Below are 23,988 nucleotides of genomic sequence, written 5' to 3'. Positions count from 1 at the left end.
TAGATATAAATCTGGGTACTCGAAAATGACCTTTTATTCGTGTTGCTTACAGACTTTTAATATGGATGACATGATTTCCAAATTGGCCGGACACGAGAAAAGAGTGACATTGGATTATATGAAAGGATTGTTATTATCAATGAATTGAATTTAAAATATGATTATTTGTAATGAATTACATAAGGTATTTGATTCACATCGTTTTTAACCTTTATCGCTACGATTTCTTTCCAACCCTGTATTCGATATCGGATCTTTGAAATCATTTTTCCCGAGGTCATTTGACCGTATAAATGTTGGACAAAGAGAATGGTTAAAGCGATGCAATGTTTTCTTTTTCATTGTCCGTGCACCCATCAAAACGTCCGTAATAACTGATAAGTAACGGTCGAGAAAATATTTAACCCTCTTTGGCAAAATATTGTTTTTTATTATCTCAAAATGGCTCCAAAACCCTCTTTGGCAAAATATTGTTTTTTATTATCTCAAAATGGCTCCAAATATTATCCATTATCCACTTTTTACATTTACATGTGGAAGCATCAAAACCTCATATTTGTCCAATTTTAGTTCAGGGATTTCGGTTGTGTATTCAAATGGGAGTATTCGTTGGTCAAAAATGATGAATAAGGGATTAAAAATATTTTCTTTTATGTCATAATGTAACCATTGAGAAAGTTGACTTTTAAATCAGTGATGCGTATCACTTGTCTCTTGTAACTTAAAACAAAAATCATACTTACTTTTGAGGTTGATTTGCTTTTCTTTGTTAAGGCTAATTATAAAGTAACTTATCAAATCATCAATGGGCCAGCAGTAAACTTTGCATACCACTAGGTTTGCAGCTTAGCTTAAAATATACAACTGTGAATTGTTGTGGAAAGAAATATTAGAATATAAACGTGTTGATAGCACTAACAAATTTTCATTCAAATATGGTTGGCCCCTTTTACACTCCACTATTAAAAAAAAGAGCAGGTTTTTTTTGCTTAATGGCTCATGAATTAACAGAAACACTTGATCTTTACTTTTGCAGCATCTCCTTCCTTTGCTTTGATTAAATTTTTCAATCAACAAATGCTGGTTAACGTTAGCTAAAATCGACCATTTGCATTTGTGCACAATAAGTGGTCCCTTGTTTATCCTTGGCATGGAGGAGATAAGAAAATATTCTTGCTTAGAGCCAGTTGATAAGTATCATATGCCATATATTTTCCCTGAAATTTTACATACATTTCGAAAAAGGCAAAAATATCATGTTCTTTTCCAAAAGATCAAAAATACTTGAGAAAATATTTCATTTTGTGGTTTGTCAATTTTGAGCTTTCTAAACTTTCGGTTTAAAGGCTGTTTCTAGGACTCGTGTTATTAGAGTTCGTTTCTACATTAAGTTACAAACATTAATGAGTGTGGTAAATGGCTCAACATTTTCGTCGATTTTGCCACCCTTTTCCTCATTTTGATGAATATTTAATGAGTCGACGGAGTACTGGACATATATTGCTTTATTGCTATATAAATAGACGTTAAACCAAAAGAGAGAAAACCAATCAAATGGTCCACACCCTTTCTGCTCCACTTGCATATCACAAAAGACGGTCTCATCAAGCGTCGTCAACGATCCTCGTTAGAACCTGTTAATCCCTGGAAAACAGTTTCTTGCGGGCCTCCTCTATAAGCTCGTACTTCTCTGCCTCAGCTGCCAAACGCGCGTGTTCCTCAGCTATGGCCGCGTGCTCTGCTCGGATTCGCTCAAAGGCACTGTAGTGTTCGATTCTCTTGTCTTCGACAGCCTTGGACTCCTTAGGGGATTCCGGTTGGACTTGGTCTCGTTGCGCAATCTGATCATACAAGGCCTTGTGCTTGGCCTTGGCCTCGGCCACGACGGGCGTATCTTCGGGCAAGGAGGATGCATCTCCCGCCGTGCTTTCCAGGACATGAAATCCGGTGTCTGGGTCGGCCAAATAGGACACCTTTTGCCACTTCCAATTGGGATCCAAGTAAGCGTAACTTCCCCGGACCACGCCATTCTCGTCTCCCTCTTGTTCCACGTAACGGTCGGGTTTGCCACCGGGTGCCCGGCCAGCCGCAAATGCGTATTGAAACGGGCTAGGAGGAGGCTAAAAAGTAGAGTATGTTAGTAAAGACCAAAGTTCGTTTTAAAGTAATTGATTTCGATTGGAGTGGGTTGGGGGACTCACATTGGGCGTTGTCGTGGAGCTACCTTTTTCATAGGCGTTAGGTTCGTTCACGGGAAGTGCACAAACGGCATGAAAAATCAAGCCAACTGCGGCCAGGCAAAGGGCAAACTCATTACTCTACATCATGAAGGAAAGAGAAAAGCGACAATTAAAATGATGGACAGTTGTCACCCCCGGTTTTTTTTCTCCCGCAACCCAAGGTAGTTGACTCATTATACATAGTATAGTCATAGAGAGCGAAAGAGTGGATCTTCTGTCTCGCTTTGACATACGATCTCTTTTATGAGGAATCTTTCCCGTCCCCACGTGACCGATAACGAAACACATGATGGTTATTCATTAGTCATGGAGAAAAGGTCGGCCTACGTAGATTAGTAATAAGTGGAGTGGAATGCCGGCGGCAGCGACTTGAACGAGGAGTAACACGACCTGACAAAATTAGCAATCATGCATGATGTGCGCACACTGGTATCGGGGCTTGTACTTTAAGTGTGATAAGTACACTTGATACTATTTTGAACGCGGATCATGACAAATCGTGTCCAATGTTCTCGTAAGGGAAAGCATTCTGAAAGAACACTGCCTTCCATTTATCATTCATTTTGTGGAAGAATATTCCTCCTTTTTTTCTTTGAGTCTTTCCGCCTTCTACATACAAGGTTCTGTTTTCATGCGTGTGAACCTTCCATGTATGATGTATGATTGTATAAAAATATAAGTTAGGCTTCCAATTTTTTAGTTAATCACATTTCAACTGAACTTGCTTTAAGCACTCTGGACCTCATGAAAAACTAGCCGTTATGGCTTATGAGGATACACGGTTTCAAACCTACCCTTATAACTACCATTTTTTTCCTAATTGATTTTTTGAAAAGACATGCACACACACATACACACACACAGTGCCGAACTTATATAAAGAGTCATATCATTCCTATAAGACTACATTTAAATATATGTAATTTTGCAATCCCAAATGCAATTTTTCATATCCCACTCGACAAACTAAGATCGACCTCTGCCAAAAGACCAAGGCTCGTGTGTAATTAATTTATGACTTCAAAACCCCCTGAATAACTAATTTTGACGTTTTAGGAGTGAATCTTTAAAATGTTTAACCATTTTTGTATTTTTTGAAACTCAAAAAATGCACGAAAATGGTTTGACAAGTCTAAAAATATTGACGATGCGTCAACCGCGTTCAGAAAACCAATTATAAGTTTCAGTTTGAGGTAGGGGAGATATGGTCACAAGTAGTTACATAATTCTCTACGAAATTACCACTGAATCAAAGTTTAAAGGAAGCAAAAAACATATTGAACTTTAGTTGCTGAAATTGGCTAAATTAATCCTTAAAACTGGAATTGGTTAAATGTTTTTATTTAGAATTAATCAGGATGATTTGAGTAAAAGAAGGCCATAATTTGTTTTCAATTTTCAATAACCACAAGAATATTGATATTTAATATTATGAAAATTGTAGTATCATTGATATCATTTAGCGACTAGTTAACTGTTTTACCAAGGCTGTTTATCTTTAAGGCCGACAATGGATTTTTAGCCTCATATGTTTTGAAATGTTCCAAAAGAGACATGCTTTTTATTACAAAATGATCGTACATAATCAATGAACGAAAAATTTTCATCACCCTGAATCTCGTAACTTTCTCAAATTAAAAGAAAATTCATTTTAGTAAACATTACTACATAACCAAAGATACAGTTTGCCAAAATACTTTTAGATCTACGTCTCAGTGTGAGGATCAAATCAAAGTGCTTAATCATGTATGTTTGCAAAAATACCTCTTAAACAATAACGAAAACGGAAAACCTTTTTACCGAACAATTGATTAATTAGTTAGCTTACGCACTAACGCGTACTTTCAGTTCCTCTAAAGTGGACCTTTTGTTTCTTTTTGTCCATTCTTTCCTAAATGTATGTCAAAGATGAATCATGCTTAGTAAAGGACTGGTCACCAGGCTGGCAAAACATTGAAAAGGGTAGTGATTTATAAGTAATTGAAATACAGTTTGACGAAAGTTTTGGCTGAATCACATTTCAGAAGTAATTGACACAAGTCTCCTCGATAAGTGACCGCCAAAGTCAAATTTGAGAAAGCACTTTGGATGTTATCAATGTGACTTTTTCTATTTTGAGTTTACGAGGGATTTTATCGCTGTTAGTGCGAGATTCAAAATGTTTGTACTGAGATCGTCGGCGTGTTGTTGAGAGTATATGACATGTTGACATTGTGGGTGGTCCACTCTTTGAAACTGGAAAGTGTAATGTACATAATGAAACATTTCCAAGGAATTACAATTAGTGTTTCTGGACAGATTTTCACACTCTCATTAATCTTCCCGAGCGAGTTCAAGACCCATGGACGTGACACTCGGAATTCAGATTCCGGAATCTCGATATAGAGCACTTCTTGGTGTGGTCCACCAGGAAGGATGTGCATTCCAGAGTTTGACTTTTAATGATGATGACTGATGAATCATGACCTGGAGTGTCAAAAAAGCGATTATCGCAATTGAATTTGCCATTACGAATTGTTGACAGGGATGATGCTGATGCAACATGCCTGTGGGCTTTTTTTTTCTCCCTCTTCATCTTCATTTGGATGTTCCCATGCCACGAGGACAAGTTGGAGAATTGTTCTGGTGGATTCTTTTGTCTACCACTGTGGACAGAAAAGACCCTTGACACTCCCAAAATCGGTTTTATGTGCGGTGTAGCGCATACGTGCAACACACAGAACGACGAATGGATGACAATCGAGTGTGGAATGCTGTTCTCACGCTGGATGATTCCGAGGGTTCATCTCTTTCCAGATGGAATCTGAAGAGCTTGTCGAGCTTTTGGTGGGTTCGTTCTTTGGTTGCCTCGTTCATCTTTCATCTTCCAGAATGAGAGGGAGAACAGTAACCAAGAATCAGCAGCCAATGACGAGAAGGTGAAGGAGTTTGAACACAAGTAACGGGACCTCTTCACACGAATGGTCAGTGATCATCATCAGCATCACCCACTACTATCCCGAGTAGTTTTGTTTCTATTTAGGGCCCAGCTCTACCATACAGTAGTATGTTGCCGTAATATTAACGGATAAGATTCTGGGATTTGGTGGTTCATATACGACACCATGATTTGAATACGGGCTCTTAAGATAAATGATCATCTTGGTCTAAACGAATGTCAACCTTTCCGTGAACTTTGAGATGTGAGCATTCCCACATGCATTCCAGTTAAAAAAACCGCCATGGAGAGTTTATTCCTCATCGGACGATGCTTCTTGGCCAAGTTACCCAAAAACAATTTATTGGGCAATTGTAAGATAACTTTACGTTCATCCTGTTCTATTTTGATTATGGAGCTGTTGATTACCGATGACGAACCTCCAAATCAAGCTTGAAACTTGTTTCATTGTTTTCGTATAAAACGTTTAAAAGCGCATGATTTCTTTTGACATTATTTGTCATGTACGTTCTTCGTGCAAAGGCTGTTTTGTTCTATCTTAAAAGTCATTGATTGACAAGTGGATCATCTCATATTGTGTATTACACAATTTCACGAAGATGAACCACTGGTCTCAGTGTGCGGAGTGTGTATGATTGTGCTATTAATTTTAATTCAGGATTACACTAATACCTTATTCACGAGCCATTCAGTCCCTATTAGAAGCAAATAAAGTAGTCCGTTAACCACTTTGGCAATATCAAAAAATTATCGTTGTTTTTTTTCAACGACACTAACGGTTAACAATTGTTCACCCACTCTTCTGGAGGCGTTGGGGAAAGTAGGAAAGGTGTTTTTGTGGCTTGGAATAGGTATCTCATGTTCCTAGCCTTTTTGTGAACTCTTCCTCGAATCTGATTGTTGCTTTGACTTCAGTGAAAACAATGCAAAATCCTGGCTTCTAGCGAAATGTCAACTTTTCTTCAACTCTCCACCAGCCAGCCTTGATCATATCCGAAAATTATGAAACGCCAGTCCATCTCATCCATCTTGGAATGGCTGGGTGAACTGATTTGAAGCTTTCTGGGAAGTGCCCACTGTTATTGCTGGCTTGTTTCAGTACTTCCAGCGAACTTGGATCGATTCTCCGGAATCCGTGTTACGATGAAGCCCCCATCCGATTTGACCCCTGTTGTTTTCCTCGTCATTCAGGGTCAAATGATCGAATTTCAGTTCGAAATTTACACTACCCAGAAATGCAATTTCCCCTTCAACAACGAATGCCAACTAAGATCATATGAATTGACTGAACAAGCGGGTCTTACCTTGGCAAACATGATGATTTTTGTTGTTGTTTTTAAAGACGGAGATGTGTGTTTCTATCTTGTCCTGGGGTCGATGAGATCAATGTGATGCATTCAGGTGGGTTGAGTCGGATTGGGTTCAAAACCTAACTAACGACAATTTTTGGCAGCATTGTTCGCCTCCACATGGAGGGCACGCACTCACGCACGCACGTCCTCGCTCACCTGCAAATCTCGTACGCAAAGGTACGCACCCACTCACTCACAGATAGACGGTTCGCCCGATGCGAGGCATGCCACCACCTCAAACCAGTGGCACTCTGCGGATAGTCCCCTTGTGCGTCAACATTGGTTACTGAGCGTATGCAACAAACTACTCGAGGCATGGACGGAGACCCTTTCGTGACATCATTTCGGATGCAACGAGCCAGAAGTGCGATTAACCACTAACGAACGACCCAACGAAGTGAGGTGCATGTGTTTTGAGATCCATGACGAGATGAAAATGGGTTGCACGCTATGCGATGAAATATCTATGAAGTTACCGTCCAATGAGGAGAGCCATTCCGCGTGGTCAAATACCGATATGCTAACTGTTTTGTTTCAACGACAGCTTGGCGGGTTTGAATCAACTTTTGAAAATTATATTTTGTCGGGTTTCCTTATGTGCATATTTTGTAGGTTGGTGCTCTATGGGTGGTCTTGCTAATTGTGTCAAGGACGCAAAAAATAGCTAGCGAATTGTGGGCATCAAAAATACGTCTTTCGGATATTATTTTCCATCGTTACAGCCAGTAACATTCTAATAATAATGAATAGGAACTCTAGTATACTTCCGGTAGATTTCAAATGTATTATGATTCATTAACAAATTCAAAACAAACAAATGATCTTTGAAAAACACGAGATGTGAATTTCTTAGTACCTTTATGTATCTTTATTTGTGATCCTGAAAATGAAAGGATTTTCAAGGGCATTGTAATTCACCACCCTGAAATTCTATGGTCTATTGTCAATCAGGACTTTGAAATCAAGATGTCAGACGAAAAATGTGGAGAGCAAAAATATCGTATGATTGCCCAAAATGTTCGCACTTTTTGAATGTTGTACTAACAGAAGAATTTAACTCCCCACAAGGTAGCTAGCTCTTCTCTTGTCGCCAAGGCAACATTCATTAATACCTCTCTTTCCAAAAAAATGGTTGGTTTGGTTGATTGGGGTTCCGTTATCTTGATATACTTACTATGTGTTTTTGGTGACATTTTTTATAGCATATTCTGTATGTGCGATAAATAAAGATATTAAACCTGGGTATTTCTGACAGTTTCATAAAAAAAAGAACACATTTCTTAACATTACTAGCTGTTCCTTGCGACCCTCGTATGTGAAAACAAAATTCGTTGATGGTTCAGACTGAGCTGCAAACATGAACAAGAGGGTGTCGTACTACATATGATTAACAAATCATTGAAATTCGTTTAGCTACATAACAACGCCTTGATTGCATCAAACGCTTACCCGAGCTGACCTGTAGACTTATTTAGACACATTCTAAGTTGCTTTGGGATAACGATCAGGAGAGTCATTTCTTAGCTATGGCTGCAACTGATCAATTATAAGACATGGTAATAAGTAATGGACGTGAACAGTATCACGTTGACAGCAGAACCAACCCTTTTTAGTTTCGATGTAAAAAGAACTCGCTTTGATTGCTTGAGACGTCGGAAAGTATTTGTCCTTGAGTTCTGTAGTCCGTAAAACTACGCCCTCAGCAATCCAGTCTCTTCAAGCCATCAACGCCATCTTTGTTTGCATACTACCAACCAAGGGGATGGTTGTTGCTTGGACAAAAGCGATCGACAGACCAAGGAAGACCATTGCTCGACGGCAACAGCGACGGCAACAGCCCAAGATATTCGGGGACGACCTCACTAAAAGGTGGACTTGCTCTGGCTTTTGTTCTCCATCTTCATTTTTTGGCTTTGGGGCGTTGTACAGCCAATGAGGAGTTGCATCTGTTGGTTGACTGGCCCAGCGAACAGGACGGTTCGACAATAGGTAGTTTGAACATCATGGGTCAAGAGCTTCAGTTCAGGTATGCGATACTGAATCACCCCGTTAGTCTCTGGTGTTTTCTGCTAATGGGTTTCACGTCGACAAATCGTTGTCCAATCCATGTCAAGGGTAGAGCCATTTCGGGTGAATATTAAGTTGATGGATGAAGGAAGTATTTGTTTATGGCCTACTGACAAAGAAGTGCAACAACCCTGGAAGCTTTTTTCGAGTACGTGGATCGTGACATGGAATGCGAGAAAGGTTAAGATTTTTTGGAAATGCTGGGGATCCTCTATAAGTAAAACATTCGGGTCGACCAATGACCATTGAAAAACATCCTTAATCCTTAAAGAACGCGTGTGGCAAAAACAGAAGTGTCGTGTGGTGCGCCATATTTTCACCTCATTTTTCAATCAAATCCGAACCACACGTAAAAAGAAGAAAGTGTTGAGCTCCTTTTCATTGTTTGAACTTTTATTTTACATTGTACCATAAAGCAAATAGCCAAGACTATGCCTTGTGAGGAGCCAACTAGTGATATGATCACATAAAGTTTCAAAATCAGGATCGCCAGAAAACTCGAAAACTCAAAGCACCAGTCGTTTCCAACGTACTGAAGAAGGTTAAGGTTGACCAAAAAGGTAACCCGAGATAAATCAGGGTTACTTTTTGTGACTAACTAATTCCGCTAAGGGTGCCACATGCCACTTAAAATTTGAATTGGTAGCCCTATTCGGAACCTCCGGTGATTATTTGTTTGATCCCATCAGTAGAGCCAACACGGCAGACCAGTTTTTTGAGAACCTTCGACGTAGGTACATAAAGTAAAGGTTGCCGTGTTTACAACTGGAGCTGGCCCACTTCACCGATACTTCTCTTCAAATAAAAAAGATACGAGAACATTGCCTCCAAGTATTTGAAAGGCAGGATTTTACCAAAACGAAATGGAAGAGATGTTCATGTGATTCATCTTTGAATTCAGGGATTCTATGGAAAGTTCCCATGGAAATTTTGAGGTCACCGGAATGTGAGCTCAAAAATAGAGCAAAGCAGTTGTGATTTAGATTGGACTTATTGATCATGGGATCCTCTTCCGAGTCGGCTGAGACTTGGCTATGATCTGATTGAGTTTTCGAGTCTCACCCTGGCCCTAACTTCTGATCAGACCCACATTCTAGTCAAATCCGTCAATTCTAATGCATTGGTGGATCAGATATTACATGAATAGAAAGTTACATAAAAGGAAGTCTCCTGCTTAAGCATTTGGGGACTGCATTCCCAGCAACGACAAGGAGGTCCGCAAAAATGTCTGACTCAAAATACGCCAACTGATCAACGCTCATGGTGGGGCAGGAAATTGAACAATGAATGAGCCTGAGGAAAAAAAAGGAGAGGGGCTTCATTGTTTATACTACGGTTCTGCAGTTTTGACTGACCTGGGTTCCTGAAACAAAGTCAGCTTGGCGTGCTATCTTAAGTCATAATAGAGCTCTAAGTCATAAGACTCTCATCCCTCTTGCCCCATCTGTGGGCCCAAAACGGCGGTTTGACAGAGATTCATAGATGTCGTTAAAGAATAGGATGATATTATACCAAATGGCATTGAGCTAAAAGACAGGTTTGTCTTTTTCTTGAAACGAACATTTGAATCTTGATATCAAATTTCTTGCTGGTAACTGGGGCTGGTTCTGAAGAGCTTGAAGGTGCTCTCAAAGCGCACTCTAAGCTTCTATGGACACTACTATTGACCCTAAAATTCAGCTCATGGATGATTTTAAATCATACGGGGGCAGATAACCATCGTACCTTTGTACCACTCTACCGTGCCCACCTTTGGTGGCGATCAGCTAGCATTAAGCTGACCGCCCACCGATCCTAGCTCTGCTCTCCGCACCCTCTCGAGTACACCCGCCATATTTGATAACCTGTCTTCTCCAATTCAAAAGGGAGACCGACGATGAATCTTTTACCGTGGACAATCTACTTCGGTTGCGGTATTTAAAATTCCTTCCTCTTGGAGTGACGAGCCGCAAAATTGGTTCGCTCTTCGTGAAGCTCAATTTTGTCTACGGAACACTTCTACGTCCGAAACCAAATATCTTGTCTGGGAAGCGACGCCATTGCTAGGGTTCCAAGTTCTGTTTTGTTGGATGATGTTGTGGACCATGGGGATTGCTCAATCAAGGATAAAGTGTTACCCGCTTTTCCACATCTTTCTCCTGCTTCGTGACGATGAGCCTTGAGATTTATTCGTTGATTAGGCATTACTCAATCTGTCTTCAAGTTCGTCCCAAGGTTGTGTGATCTCTGTTGTCTTGTGTCTTCTCCATTGTCGGTATGGCAAGAAAGCTCATCGTTATTGACGTAGTTCCTGAGAAATTCACTCACTCGTCCTCCTATTGCAAACCACGAGAGAAGACCAAAGAACTAATTAAGGGCTGCCGACCTGCCATCTTCGCACCTTACTCACCTATGCCTGCTTCGACAATATTTTTTTCATCTCGTGGAGAACCATCTGCTTCTTTGTTCTTTTTTGAAGGTCTCCATTTTACAACTGCGTGGCCTGGGATTCCAAGGGGTTAGTCGAGCGGATCCCTTGGTTCCTCAAGGCTTACCTGATGGCAAAAATCACAAAGGTTCAAAATTGGCAGGATTGGACTTCGATCGGCCTACAAACCGAACCCAAATGATTCTGCAGCTTCAGATACTTGTTGTGAATCACTTTGTATTCTTGGTTGTTTTTGTTGTTGATTCATATTAATGCTGATCCTCATTCCGCCAAGCTTTTATTCCTGATGTCTGCCAGGGTCTGGAGAGGTTTTCCTTTGTGTAACCAAAACGCAATGGATCATCTTCGTCATTACGCCCTCGGCCTTATTGAAGTTCGAATTTGTTTTTGTGCGTTGGGATTCGGTGTCCTCGTCACTCACTGCCACTTATTGCGGCCCATTTCGAATGATCAATTGACATGAAGACTATTTCATGTGAAAAATTAAGGGAAAAGTTGATCCTATTCTGTTGGACCGTAAACATCCCGCAGTCTGTTCCACTATCATTCTTCCCAGACTATCCCAGCCCAAGGTATTGCAACGTGGCCGTCTGATTTATTCTTCAAATAAATCAAGTGTTTATTAGTAATCAAAGTTCTGTCAAAAATTGAGTCCATCTCCGCATAGAAGTAGGTAAGCTGGTAATCTTAGAGTGATGTGATGATGTAATGTTTTATTTTGGGTCTCGGGATAACATTAAAGATAGATAAGTACAAAGCGGGAAAAGTAAAATAGAATGGATAGTAAAATGTATGAGATCCCTAGGTTAGCCTATAAACCATGTGGTTTGTTTTCATGGGCCACCTTGACAAGTTGAGACTCTTAGATGTGTCAGTTCTTCAAATTCCGTTGGTCCGGGGACAAAGGCTTCCAACCTGGGATGTTCCCGTTCCTATGCAAAAGATCTCAAGCGTGACTTGGTTCACTAGGATGTCTGAGTGACTGAAAGAAAGGAATTAGGTACAGGAAAAGCAGTTAGTTATGTTACAGTTGGTTATACAGTATAAGAGTTCGTGATTGTTTCCGTCAAATATTGGGTCCATTCCCGCAGGGAATTAGGTAGGCTTGTAATTTTAATGTCATTTGTTAAAATATAGTTGTTCCAACATGTTGGAAAAGAATACACCGGGAGTCGGTGATACCAGCATAGTTTGACTAGACGTAAGTAGAACCGTATTGTGCTACCTCGCATTTCTTTGTAAGCATGATTGTTGACAATGTCAGGCACATTCTCATAAAAACAATTGTACATGAATCTTAATTGATTTACTCTGACTAAATCCTCGACTTTTAATGTTCCCCATTTCTTAAATAGATCACTTGTGTGACAACGTGACTTTGCCCCCACGATCCACCGGATGGAACGTTTCTGAAGAATGATGAGATTTTTAACTGCCGAGCTTGAGCCAAAAAATTCAATCCCATATTCAAGCCGTCTCCTGACCAGTGCATTATAAAGTAACAATTTTAGCTTTGTTGGAATGGCCTGTTTAGCCATGAAAAATGTCGTTGGTTAAAATGTAATTGTTCCAACATGTTGGAAGAGAATGCACTGGGAGTCGTTGATACCAGGATAACTTGACTAGACGTATGCAGAACCGTATTATGTTGCCTCGCATTTCCTTGCAAGCATGGTTGTTTACAATGTCAGGCACATTTCTATAAAAGCAATCATGCATGGATTCTCAATTCGTTTGAACCTCGACTTTTAATATGCTCCATTTCTTAAATAGGTTACTAGTGTGAGTTATAGCTCTCTCCAATGCAAGAGCCATCTCATTCCTAAAAGAGTACTACTAAACACCTTTGGATCAGTTCGTCCTTTTTGCAATCCTGCTAATACAAACTGGAGTCTAAATGGGCGAAGCATACTCAAGATGTAACTGAACAACTGAATTGTGTAAGAGCTAACAGTGACATATTGAATACTCTAAATTCAAAGATTCAATCACTCGGTTGAAAAACTTCATTTATTATTTTATTTGATATACCCGTCGAGCTTTCTACTATTTTGGAGGACTTCATTTGCTTTCATTATCCACGAGCTAAGTGTTTTAAGGTGTCGCGCCAAAATCAATCTAAATTCAGGGACTTTCTGCCAGGAGCAAGGAAATAGCTCTTTCTAATCTATCATTTTTTATTTCGCAGGTCTGAGGGACCTGAAGCAAAACATTTTTGAATCAAAAGCAGTTTTCAAATTCCTAGCCATATTCTTGTCCACTCGCCAAAATGGCAGGACATTTAGGTTTCAAAACTGTTCAAAAAGTAACATGAAATCTCTTGAGGGCATTTTTCAAAGTAAAATTTAGAGCCTGCTTTATTTTTAGGCATGAAATCCATAATATTCAATAAGGATTAAAACTGTTGCAATTGCCTTTTAAAAATTTGTAAAGTTTAAGAGGGCACTCCAAAAAAAAGCACACCACGTCATCACACAAAGAAGTGTATATCTTTTTTTTTTTTTTTTTGGTTTGTTTTTTTCACGGGCTTATCTTACCGCTACAGGGAATGTAATCCCCCGTGCTATTAAAATGAAAGGTTATAATTCGTCTATTTATAGTATCAGATTCCTTTCTCAACTTCTCTAAACACTGTACAGTCCCAACTTTTTTAGTCTCTCCCAATACGAGAGCTCTCTCATTCCTGTGATGTTCCAAGTGAAACACCCTTGGGCTTGCTCGACCTTTTGCAAACCTGCTAAATTCATTGGAGCCCAAATGGGTGAAGCATATTCAAGATGTGGCTGAACAATCGACTTGTACAGAATTAGCATCGTGATGCTATCTTTGGACTTAAACGTGCGATATATCCAAACACATATTTCAAAGGCTTTACCCACATTCAACTGGATATACTCATCAAACTTTCCATTATTTTAGAGAACTAGGCCTAAATCTTTCATTGATGAGACGTGCTCAATATCTTTACCTCCATTATCTACGAGTGGAGTATATAAAGGAGTTGACCCAAACGTCATTGAGCGGAATTTCATTCCGTTCAGGGCCATATTACTCTCAGTTACCCATGAGTAGATACGATCGCTGGGTCGAGTCGTCCTGGGTCGAGGGCATTCCATTGTTTGTTTGATATTTTGGGAAAGGTCACGGGGTCGACTGAGCGAGCTCTCTGAGCCGGATACCTTTCTCGGGACAAAGCGGAGGATTGCACAGTGGCATCAATCTAGTCAAGGTCCCCCCATGAAAACAAACCATTCGGTGTTTGGGGTGAACCTAGGGTTCTCAAATCTTTTTATTCCTTAACTGGGGAAAAATGGGGACATCACTCACTAGACACAAACTAACAAGAGCCCAAATAGAATAAATAAAAGGACAACCTTATACTTTTGGTGCGTTGTTTCCCTGATTTTGGTGTGCCAAGGCCACCTCTTTTTTTGCTGATTTGCGTTTGCAGTAAATGATCGTTATGTAGTGACCTATGTATGTCACCTTATTCTTTTTGCTTGCTCAGTTATATTTTACCCTCAATCAATTTTGGCTCCCTTTAGAAGTGACCAATAATGGAAATCAAAGAACTTAGGTGAGCAACGAATTGAAATTCATGTGAAATACTTAAAGCTTAGAATGCCGATTCGACTTGTCTTAAAATGTGAACACATTGGATTTGTGCATTTTTTGTAGGACTGTTCTGTACCAGATCTTTCGATTTACAATGACCCCCAAGATGGTCTTTGCCTTAAAAGAGGGTTTCTCAGTGTGTGTGCACAGTGCACAGGTCAGCAGTAAAAAAGTTCAAAATTTAGAGCTATCCTCGTTTGGATCGATTTCGTCGAGAACATGAGGCTTGTGTACTTTAAGCTCCATGTGCGTTTTCCTCCTTTGCATGCAGAGTACGTTCTAAAAGCGTTTGGGGCGCTTTGGTCGGTTTCAAGCTGTTTCACTACGACTGCTTCTTCCCTTATGAGTTATCAGCTAACAATATAATAGAGATTGGTATAAGTTTGCAAACACCATCGTTAAGAGGATAATTTAACACCGGTTGAACAAAGCTGAAGGAGGTTCAAAAGACATATTACAAATTAAATAGACAATAATTTTTTCTTCACTTTTTCGATTTTTTTTAACTCCTATGCATTTTTATCGTTTTTGCTCAAGAGCTAGTTTTCCATTCTATTTTCACCTTTCTTTGAGAACCATTTCATATAAGTTTTTCATGTTTGATTGTTTTAGTCTGTATTCATTTTTCTCTGAAGTGCTTGTTTATTTAGCTTCTTGAACATCTTCTTAAGATTTTTTTTTATTGGCTCGTAAAACCTAGTTTCTTTAAAAAAAATTATCCAGTACATGGTCAAAATATCAAACAACACAGTAACATGTATTTTCTACTATGAAATGCTTACTTACTAGATCAGAGTGGTTGCTGAAAATCTTTCTCTATGGTCTGTTCCCAAATCATTGTCAATTGTTATTTCAAAACCAATATCCCTAGCAAGGGTTATATTAGTTTCCCCTTCCTAGTTTATCCCCTTGCATTTTGGCTGCTTGACACACTTTAGCTAAGACAAAAACCCCCCTTCAATCATCCAGAGGAAATGGGGCTCTTTTGAGGAAAGATATATTATAGTTTCAATATTCTTTATTTAATAAATAAGCTTTATTGCGACTCTTGGTCATGTCTGATTGTAAAATGTGTAAAACTATCTATTAGCTATTTTCATTATATTCTTCTTTATTTTCTTGTTTCGCTTCGTTTCGCTTCGTTTCGCTTTGATTATGTGTCTGTTAAAGAACTTAATTTTACTCTAAGAAAGTAAACAGAAAGAAAGTTTGCCTTTTTTCAATATCTCGCGTTTTTTGAATGTGTTTTTGCCAATTTATGCAGTATTTTTCATAGCCTAGAACATTATTATTTTTGATCTTTGTTAAGCACTATCATACTTTTTGCATTATTATTACGTATCGATTCTTAGGTACAGGAAAAAAATGTAAATAGGAAATCTCAATTGATTTAAAAAGTTCAGTTTTTGTGGGAGGGGAGTGCAGTTCTGATAAAATCCTTTTATGGCACTGTTGAATTATTCTAAGGATTACATGGAATGAACGAGTGGCCGAAGGTAAAGAGTCCCACAAGGATGAAGCCTGCTGCAGCTTTAGGCGGCCCTAACGAGCATGTTCTCCATTACTTCGAGCTTTGATCCCTTCGATTATTGAAAACTTCAGCACCTTCTTTGTAAGTTCAATCACATTTTTCAAGAACCTACCTGAAGGGTACAAAAGTGTACTGTGATGTTGTGAACAAAGTTTCTAGGGGTCCGACATCGAGTTCTAGTTTTGACACCCTGGACTGCTTATTCTCTCTTTATCTACCCCCGACACATTGCTCCCCAAAGAAAACATCTTAGCCCACGATCAATTCTAAAGTAGATCGTGGGTGGACTGAAACAATTCCAATTTTGGTTATGTCTATTGTCTATCTTCTACAATATTAATTAACAGTATCTTTTCAGCAAGGGTTTAATTTTAACATATTGTCTACCAGGCGTCCCAATCCAAAAAAAATGAATAGTTATTTCGATTATCTCATAGCCTTCTCATGAAAAATTAGTATTAGTCCGTTTTGCAACTCTAAACGTTGATAAAAGGTGGTGATAAGATCTAAAACGATTGTGTTGTTAGCAGCCTCCTCACCAAAGGTAGAAAAAGACCCCGCTAATGTAAAGCATGTTTTTCAAGTGTTAAATTGCCTACGGTTTCGGTTTAGCCGCTTTCGAAATTCGGCACCATCTCTAACTCGTCTCACCGCTAGTCGATCAATTGTCTCATCTCATTGACGCCATGATTTAGCCCTTTAAGTTTGGGCGCCGGTTTTTTGTTGGGCCGGCCAATTGCGTCCGATGCGTGCGATGTGGCACTCGGTTGGAACATGATCGACCCCGCCTCCCCCGCCCCCCCCCTGATCATAATAGCTCGCTTGGCCCTTGGGCTGTGTCCACAGTGTGTACTGTACTGTGTACATTCCCTTAACACAATGTACAATTGTACATGTGGCCATGGACGATGTTTCGTTTGATCTTTCCTAGGAAATCCTCAACATACTTCCATGAGACGACGACTTCCTCCCAAGACAGACACTCACTGGAGCATCTCCACCCATGTTTGTTTTTCTCGTTTGTGTTGTTGAGCTCGGCCCAAGGCTCGGTTATAGCTGGACGACCCGTGGCGGGCGGGAAACTGCTTCCATTTCGTTTGTTGCGTTCTTACGTACATCATGGCAAACGTTGAAGAAAATATCCGCTAAGAAGTGGTTTGTTAAATCATTGAGGATGATAATGATAACTCACTATCTTTATAGCGATGACATGAGGAAAATTGTCTTGTGATAGATCGATTTCGACTTCTCAAGCAGAATGAGACTGGGGTTTCTAATCACATTGGGTGGCCGTCTTTGCTGTATTCTTGGGTCAATCACTTGGCAAATACAGATTTCTCCCGAGTCAGTTGTTGCTAACAACGTAGTGAGGATGATCGGGAGGTGAAAGCTTGGGTGTGATATTTAGGGGGGGTGTAGAAGCTTGGACCCATGGACTTTGAAGAGTATTTTAGGGTCCTGGCTTGGAGAAACGTAAGTAAATGGAGTTGCGTCAATTTGGTCCGAGAATTGATCATGCCACCAATATTTCAAGAGTTTTAAAGGTTTACCATCGAATTGAGTTGGTCCAAATCTTGTACCAAGAGCTTCAAGGATTCGATCGATATATTCATTTGCCAGCTTCATTTACTAAAGGCCTACCTGATATCACAACAATTGAAGAATTACTCAAAGAATTGAATTCATTTTTAGCAACAATAGGAAGTAGTAAGTAGAACACGAATGCGACAAATGTGATGAAAATTTGAACGATTGAGTAATTTCATCATCAGCTTCAGACTATTTTAGTGACTAAGACATAAAGTACCAATTTAGAGAGTCTATGAATCAGCATTGCGAGAATTGAAAAAACTAAATACCGTATATTCATTTATTAAGGATAGCGTTTGTCACCGCCGAGATTATCAACCACTTGACGTACAGTACGTAAGGTTGTCAAGATCATCCAAGTCTCACGTGAGTCCTCCTTCAAAATCATGTTGAACGGAAAGTAAGTTGCCGCCGTCATCATCATCATTTTTGGCGGAACAATGGAATCAGCAATTCCAGCGATATTCCTTACGTTGAAAGTACGAATTTGTCGAATCTGGTAAAATAGAAAGAGGTGGACCGGCGTTGCCCACTAATCGCTCAAATCGACTCCGAAAGCCGGTGGGTGATACCAAAGATGATTGATGTTTTCGAATCTGACTGATTGCTTTGGGGCACAAATTGACCAACCCCTGTGGAGGAATTGGCCACGGTCGTCAATTTGTATGATTGAGGCACAGATTAGTAGTCATTCTTTTAATTCTTAAAGTACACTTTTCCCAATCAACAACGAAGCAACATTTTCTTCCCCGGGAAAGAGTTCGATCCAAATGCATCGTTTGTCTGTTGGTATTCTTCATACTATCCTAGGATCCTTGTCGTTTGCCTCTTCAGACTCGGTTTTCTCCGGAATCGATTGATTCCATAGAGTACATCCGAGAGATTGGGATGTTGTGTTGTCATTGGACAGTAATGATCCTCGTCTAACAACAACTTTCGGGGATTTCTTGGAAACGTCAAACGCTCAAGATGACCGGGCATTCCAGTGCAAGAAGCACTGAGGGCAGTAATGAGTACCCACCCACTCACCCACCCAGCGTCCAAAATCCTCTATCGCTTCCCAAGAAGTTCACCATCCTCCTCCTCCTCCTCCTCCTCTTCTGTCTTCTCCGGCACCACCACTACTTCCTCCTCGGGCTGTTCTTTCTCCTCCCCCAATCGGTCTGGAGATCGATGTTTGGCGAGAGCGGTGGTCGATCGACCTCTGACTGACACCACTCTTTCACGAGGATCGATCTCTATAAAGACAATGCTGTGGCACACATTCACATTAATAGCGATCCTCCTCCCGGCGTGAAGATTGATCATCTTCATCATCTTGATCTTTATCACCATCCTGCTAACCTCAGCATAAATTATCCATCGTGGACTCGCTTAGTCCTTTGAAAGTTGGCTAGCCACACGCTCAAACATATTAGCTACACTCACACACTCCTGCGGGATTGATCTGGACAAAATGCCACTCAGGTGCGGTGCTTTCACATTCCTCTGGATCGCCCTCGGTCTCTCCTTGAGTGCTCCTACTCAGGAAGTGTCTGCAGGGCGAATATTCATGTACATGAATGTCGGCTCCAAGAGCCATTGGTTCACTTGGCGGCCTTTGGCGGTGGCCTTGGCCAATAAAGGCCACCACTTGACGATAGTGTCCCCCTTTCCCGACCAGTTCTTGGGCAACCACTCCCATGTGGATTTCATCGTGACGGGTCATGACTTGGCTCATGATCAGTTCTCCAAGGATGTGTTCGCTCAAGCCTTCAGCCCCACCCAGTTCCAACGGATTGAAGCCATGCTGGTTCAGGTAAGATAGCACCACATATCGTACAATTTCGGGCTAGTAATAATGGATTTGATATGCCTGCTTTCCAGGCTCAGAACAACACATTCCACAACCCGAGATTCCAGCGATTGCTCAACAATCAAACGCATTTTGATGTGGCGTTCATCTCGCCAGACTCCATCGATGTGGGCTTCTATGCGGCTCTAAAACTGTTTCATGCGCCCATCATCTATTATCATTCCGCCACGAGACTAGCCATCGTCGACAAAGTCGTGGGTAACCCCATTGAACCCGCGTTTGTGCCTAACACGATGTCGAGTTTTAGCCAGAAAATGGACTTTTGGCAACGGCTTCAAAACACAGTGGGCGTGACGGCCATCACCAATATCTTCGGCTATAGAATCTTGGGCCTTTTGAGCCATCATCTCCGTGATCTGCTCCATTTGGACCAAACTCCAGATCTTTGGTCCATGGCTCATGAGGGCAACTTTGCCTTCTACAATGGTCACCCTCTCTTTGACGGAGTTCGACCCACCAATCCCAATACTCAATTCATTGGTGGCATTCACACCCGACCAGCCAAACCACTGACCGGTCTGTTGAGAAATTGGGTGGATGAATCCCGACAAGGCGTGGTTTATGTCTCTTTCGGATCCGTAAGTGTCTTGAGCTAAACTTGCCCAACTGATCCTTGGCAGAATAACAATGCTTTGGGGGTTGGTTTCCTTTGCAGGTGTTGAACACAAGTATAATGCCGGAGAAGACTCGTGACTTGTTCCTCCGTGTTTTTGCTCAATTGAACCTGCGAGTGATTTGGAAATGGGAGACCGGTCAAATCGCCAATGTGTCCGACAATGTGCTTTTGTGTCAATGGTGTCCCCAGCAGGATCTATTGGGTCATCGGAATGTCAAGCTCTTCCTCTCTCATGGGGGTCTGTTGGGCACCCAAGAGTCCCTCTACCACAACAAACCCATGTTGTTCCTTCCCGCGTTTGCCGATCAGTTCATGAACGCCAAACGTGCTCAAGAATTAGGTTACGGACAGACCTTGCATTGGGAAACCCTCACGGAGAAAGATCTTCTGTAAGTTTCGATTGTTTGCGCCCCTTAAACCCGTTCGACGTGTATCTGCTAATGAAAGCGACTCGACTGTTAGCTCAGAGTAGATGTGTACTGCTGGATGGAGTAATAGTCCTAGGAGGGGAACGGTCTAACGTACACATGGGCACTTCATGTTTTGTCCAAGAATGAAGTGGATCTTGTATGTTAAGAAGCGACTGCAAAGCATTTAGCTCATACATACACTACAAATCCACGCACAAATGTCCATTTCGTGCACCTTTGCCCACGCCAAGAAGCTGTCAATTGATTGAGCAAAAGTTTGAACAGCCCATTTAATGAAAACCAGTCTCGTTGACTTTCTTTGCGTAGGGGCTCTAGATAGATCAGATTGAGAATGGACAATGCATGACCGTTCGATGAATTGACGGAAAGTCCTTCATTCAATCTTTGTTTGCAGATCAGCCATTGAAAGGATGCTGAAAGTACCCAAATACAAGGCCAATGCATTGAAATACGGCGCCATCTTCCGGGATCAACCCATTCAGCCCATAGATAAGGCGGTTTACTGGACGGAGTTCATCATGCGCCACAAGGGAGCGCCTCATCTGCAAGTGGCGCATACTCATCTGAATTGGTTCCAGAAGAACCTCGTGGATGTGTACGTGTTTCTGGTGTTGTCTTTCATTGTCATTGTGTCTGTTCTTGTCAAAGCTTCCTCCTACCTGTATCAGTATTTATTGAAGCCCATCATGTGTTCCCTGTCTCAAATGAATAAAGTTAAACTGTCATAAATCTCAACCAACGCCATCCATATAAGGAGCATTTTTCCAAATCATGTTGAAACGTCTTTGGCGATCAGGTTAAGCTAGAACAAGGGCCTTGGCGAAATTAAACGTCCAAAGGTGTAAGGAAGAAACGTAATTGGACCGAGTCTTGATTACGTTTTTCAAAAGTAAAGGTGACTGTTATACGCGCGAAGAATATGGAATAAATAGGGACCGAAAAGATGGCTAATCTAGATGAAATTCCAATTTCAAGTGCTTCCACGATGTCATAGCAAAATGTTGACTCGTGATTTTTAACACACACAAAAAAACACATTCTTTTTCCGAAAATTACAGAACTGTTGTCCTTTCTCGTCTTTCCACTTGTTCTAGGGGTACATTAGTTGGCTGGCATTAATTTTTAGTCTAAAGTTTATTTTACCTTTCCCAGAACTGTACCGTAAGGTATTCGCAATTAATATCTCGGGTTCTCTTATAGCGATAATACTGTTTTTCGAAATCTCACACTTCTTTTGTCTTTCAATGGATTATGATATCAGAACTCTTCAACATATTTATAAGCCTGCACAAAAGAACAAACAAATTCCATAAATGCAAAAAGCATATATTTTCGTAATCTACTTTTCCATAACTATTCCATAACTAAAAACTATTTTGAACCAAATCATAACTATTTTTTCGAGCCTTAATAAGAAAATGAGAACAACCAAAATTACAACTTTTCTCGTTATCCTCGTCCTAGTATAAGTTGTATTTGTGCTTGCGCTTTTTTATTGTTGACTTTGTATTTTGTGCTATTTTGCTACTTTGCATCTTTTAGGGCGTTTTCATTTCTTCTTTCTCTTACTTTATTGTATTATGTATAAGCCAATCAAAAACACTGTTCAAAATAGAGGATAGGCTGAAGGGACAAAAAGTACAAAAATTGTAAAATAAACTCTTTACTGTTAAGCGGCTTGGTCACGGTTCCAGGACAACTCAACCCAGCAGATAACTCGGCCCAGCGGACAACTCGACCCAGTACAGAAATAAAGCCAAATTTAGTGGCCCACAAAAAAGTTCCTGTTATTTTAATCAAGACCTGACGATAAAAAGTTTTAGAAATCAAGTTAGATTCATTAAAACATTAAAGTGTTATGCCTTTTTGGTGTTAACATCTTGGCAAGGAAATTGAATTTTCACTCATAAAGTTTCGGCTCCATTCCGTAAGTAATCTTTTAAGTGATCTTTTATCCAATATATCGTGTTTCTTTATTGAGTTGGTTAGGTCCGGTGGGTCGAGTTGTTCTGGGTTGAGCTGCCAGGTCACCGTCAAAAAGAGTAATTCATTTTCAACCGTTACTCTCCAAAAACTGTCATGGCGTTATTCGTTACAATAACTTATGCAAAAGAATTAGGTGACCGATATTCAGGTTTTTGCCTCATCAAGATAATACTTCGCTATATCAATGTGTTTTGTGCATCAAAGAGCCCTGAAATTGAAAGCTTCTTGCCAACATGTTACGCTAAAGAGCATTGATATTGTTCATTGTCTTATCACTGCATTTCTCCCATTCTTGGACATGGTCATTAGGCATGATGCTTACCAAGCCAAGGGAAATGCAATGGAGGAAAATCATTTCTTCCCACTAATTGAATTAATTCATGTGTAAAACAGTACCAATTTTATGAGGATAACATTGCCTAATAGCATTTTGAAATTCGGAAATGGGGAAGGTTGGGAAATTTGGTGCCCCATCCTCAAGCCAAAGGAAGATTTTGCTCTGAGTCAGGTCTTAAAGTCAAGCGGAATTTGAATGTGAAGATATAAGCCATAAAGCAGTTCATTGTAGTTAAAGGCGTTACAGTTATGGTACCATTTTACAATGTAATGGGACTACGTACATTTCTCTTTTTGAAAAAAAGGAACGTATTATTGTTATTTCGATGCTTGTAATTTTGTTACCGCTGCCCCGGTATCTTAAGCCCTAAATGAATGATCTATTATTGATTATCTCTTCAACCATGGACTTTCGTATCCAATTGCAGTTATTGACAGTCTAGCCATGGATATCTAGACTTGAGCGACCGATCGGTTGGCAAAACAAAGCCATGGAGCGTCTCCCGGGAATTGATCTCAAATCCGTTCAACTTACTGATTTGCCAACCAAGTGATCGGCAAGCCGACATCCATTTTCTAGATAGACATTTATAATCTAGTCTAGTCTCAAAATCAAAATACGCCTAATGATGGCATCCCTAGAAAATGTTTATGATAATTGCGGAACATAAGGATCGTGCTCCTGAAAATGCGAGTACGAGATCTTCCTTGTACTCTACTACTCGTACTAGTGAACCCCGTATTCCGATCCAAAGGATATTTTCAAATCAAGTGAAAATCGCAAAAGCCCACTCTATTCAAAATTCCTTTTCTAATTTGTCGTAGGGAAGAGCTAATTAGGTTGTTGTAAGATATTTAGGATTTTTGATGATCAAATATTTTTGGTAGTCTCCCTCGTCAATTTCGCATCATAATCCCGTATTTTTGGACACCCCGATCTCTCAGATGTATGCTACCTTAGCTTGCGTCTTTGGTTTTGCTTGCACAAATGTCCTTTGTGAGC

General features: G+C 40.3%; 2 protein-coding genes across 2 annotated transcripts; one reads left to right on the top strand and one right to left on the bottom strand.

The window, feature by feature from the left end:
* Positions 1–1,487: 1,487 nt before the first annotated feature.
* Positions 1,488–6,977, bottom strand: LOC131878311 (cuticle protein 21-like). The gene is made up of 3 exons (XM_059224251.1): positions 6,483–6,977; positions 2,202–2,318; positions 1,488–2,120 (listed from the first exon to the last, which is right to left on the bottom strand). The coding sequence occupies exons 1-3, from the start codon at positions 6,492–6,494 to the stop codon at positions 1,638–1,640; spliced, it is 612 nt and encodes a 203-aa protein (XP_059080234.1). The 5' UTR covers positions 6,495–6,977; the 3' UTR covers positions 1,488–1,637.
* A 12,048-nt stretch (positions 6,978–19,025) lies between these two features.
* LOC131878422 (UDP-glycosyltransferase UGT5-like) lies at positions 19,026–21,483 on the top strand. Its single transcript, XM_059224396.1, has 4 exons — positions 19,026–19,559; positions 19,628–20,194; positions 20,272–20,621; positions 21,058–21,483. The coding sequence occupies exons 1-4, from the start codon at positions 19,218–19,220 to the stop codon at positions 21,389–21,391; spliced, it is 1,593 nt and encodes a 530-aa protein (XP_059080379.1). The 5' UTR covers positions 19,026–19,217; the 3' UTR covers positions 21,392–21,483.
* Positions 21,484–23,988: the final 2,505 nt, after the last annotated feature.

The sequence above is a fragment of the Tigriopus californicus genome, chromosome 3 (assembly GCF_007210705.1).
Source record: "Tigriopus californicus strain San Diego chromosome 3, Tcal_SD_v2.1, whole genome shotgun sequence".
Lineage (NCBI taxonomy): Eukaryota > Metazoa > Arthropoda > Copepoda > Harpacticoida > Harpacticidae > Tigriopus > Tigriopus californicus.
Note: the sequence above shows the minus strand (reverse complement) of the source record. Positions and strands in the feature narration are given on the sequence as shown.

Bases quoted from the DNA above. Each gene is read 5' to 3' on its own strand.
- LOC131878311 (XM_059224251.1), bottom strand. The intron at 2,121-2,201 runs GTGAGTCCCCCA...TCTACTTTTTAG, and splicing joins GCTCCACGACAACGCCCAAT to CCTCCTCCTAGCCCGTTTCA.
- LOC131878422 (XM_059224396.1), top strand. From the start codon at position 19,218: ATGCCACTCAGGTGCGGTGCTTTCACATTCCTCTGGATCGCCCTCGGT. The intron at 20,195-20,271 runs GTAAGTGTCTTG...TTTCCTTTGCAG, and splicing joins TTTATGTCTCTTTCGGATCC to GTGTTGAACACAAGTATAAT. The intron at 20,622-21,057 runs GTAAGTTTCGAT...CTTTGTTTGCAG, and splicing joins CTCACGGAGAAAGATCTTCT to ATCAGCCATTGAAAGGATGC.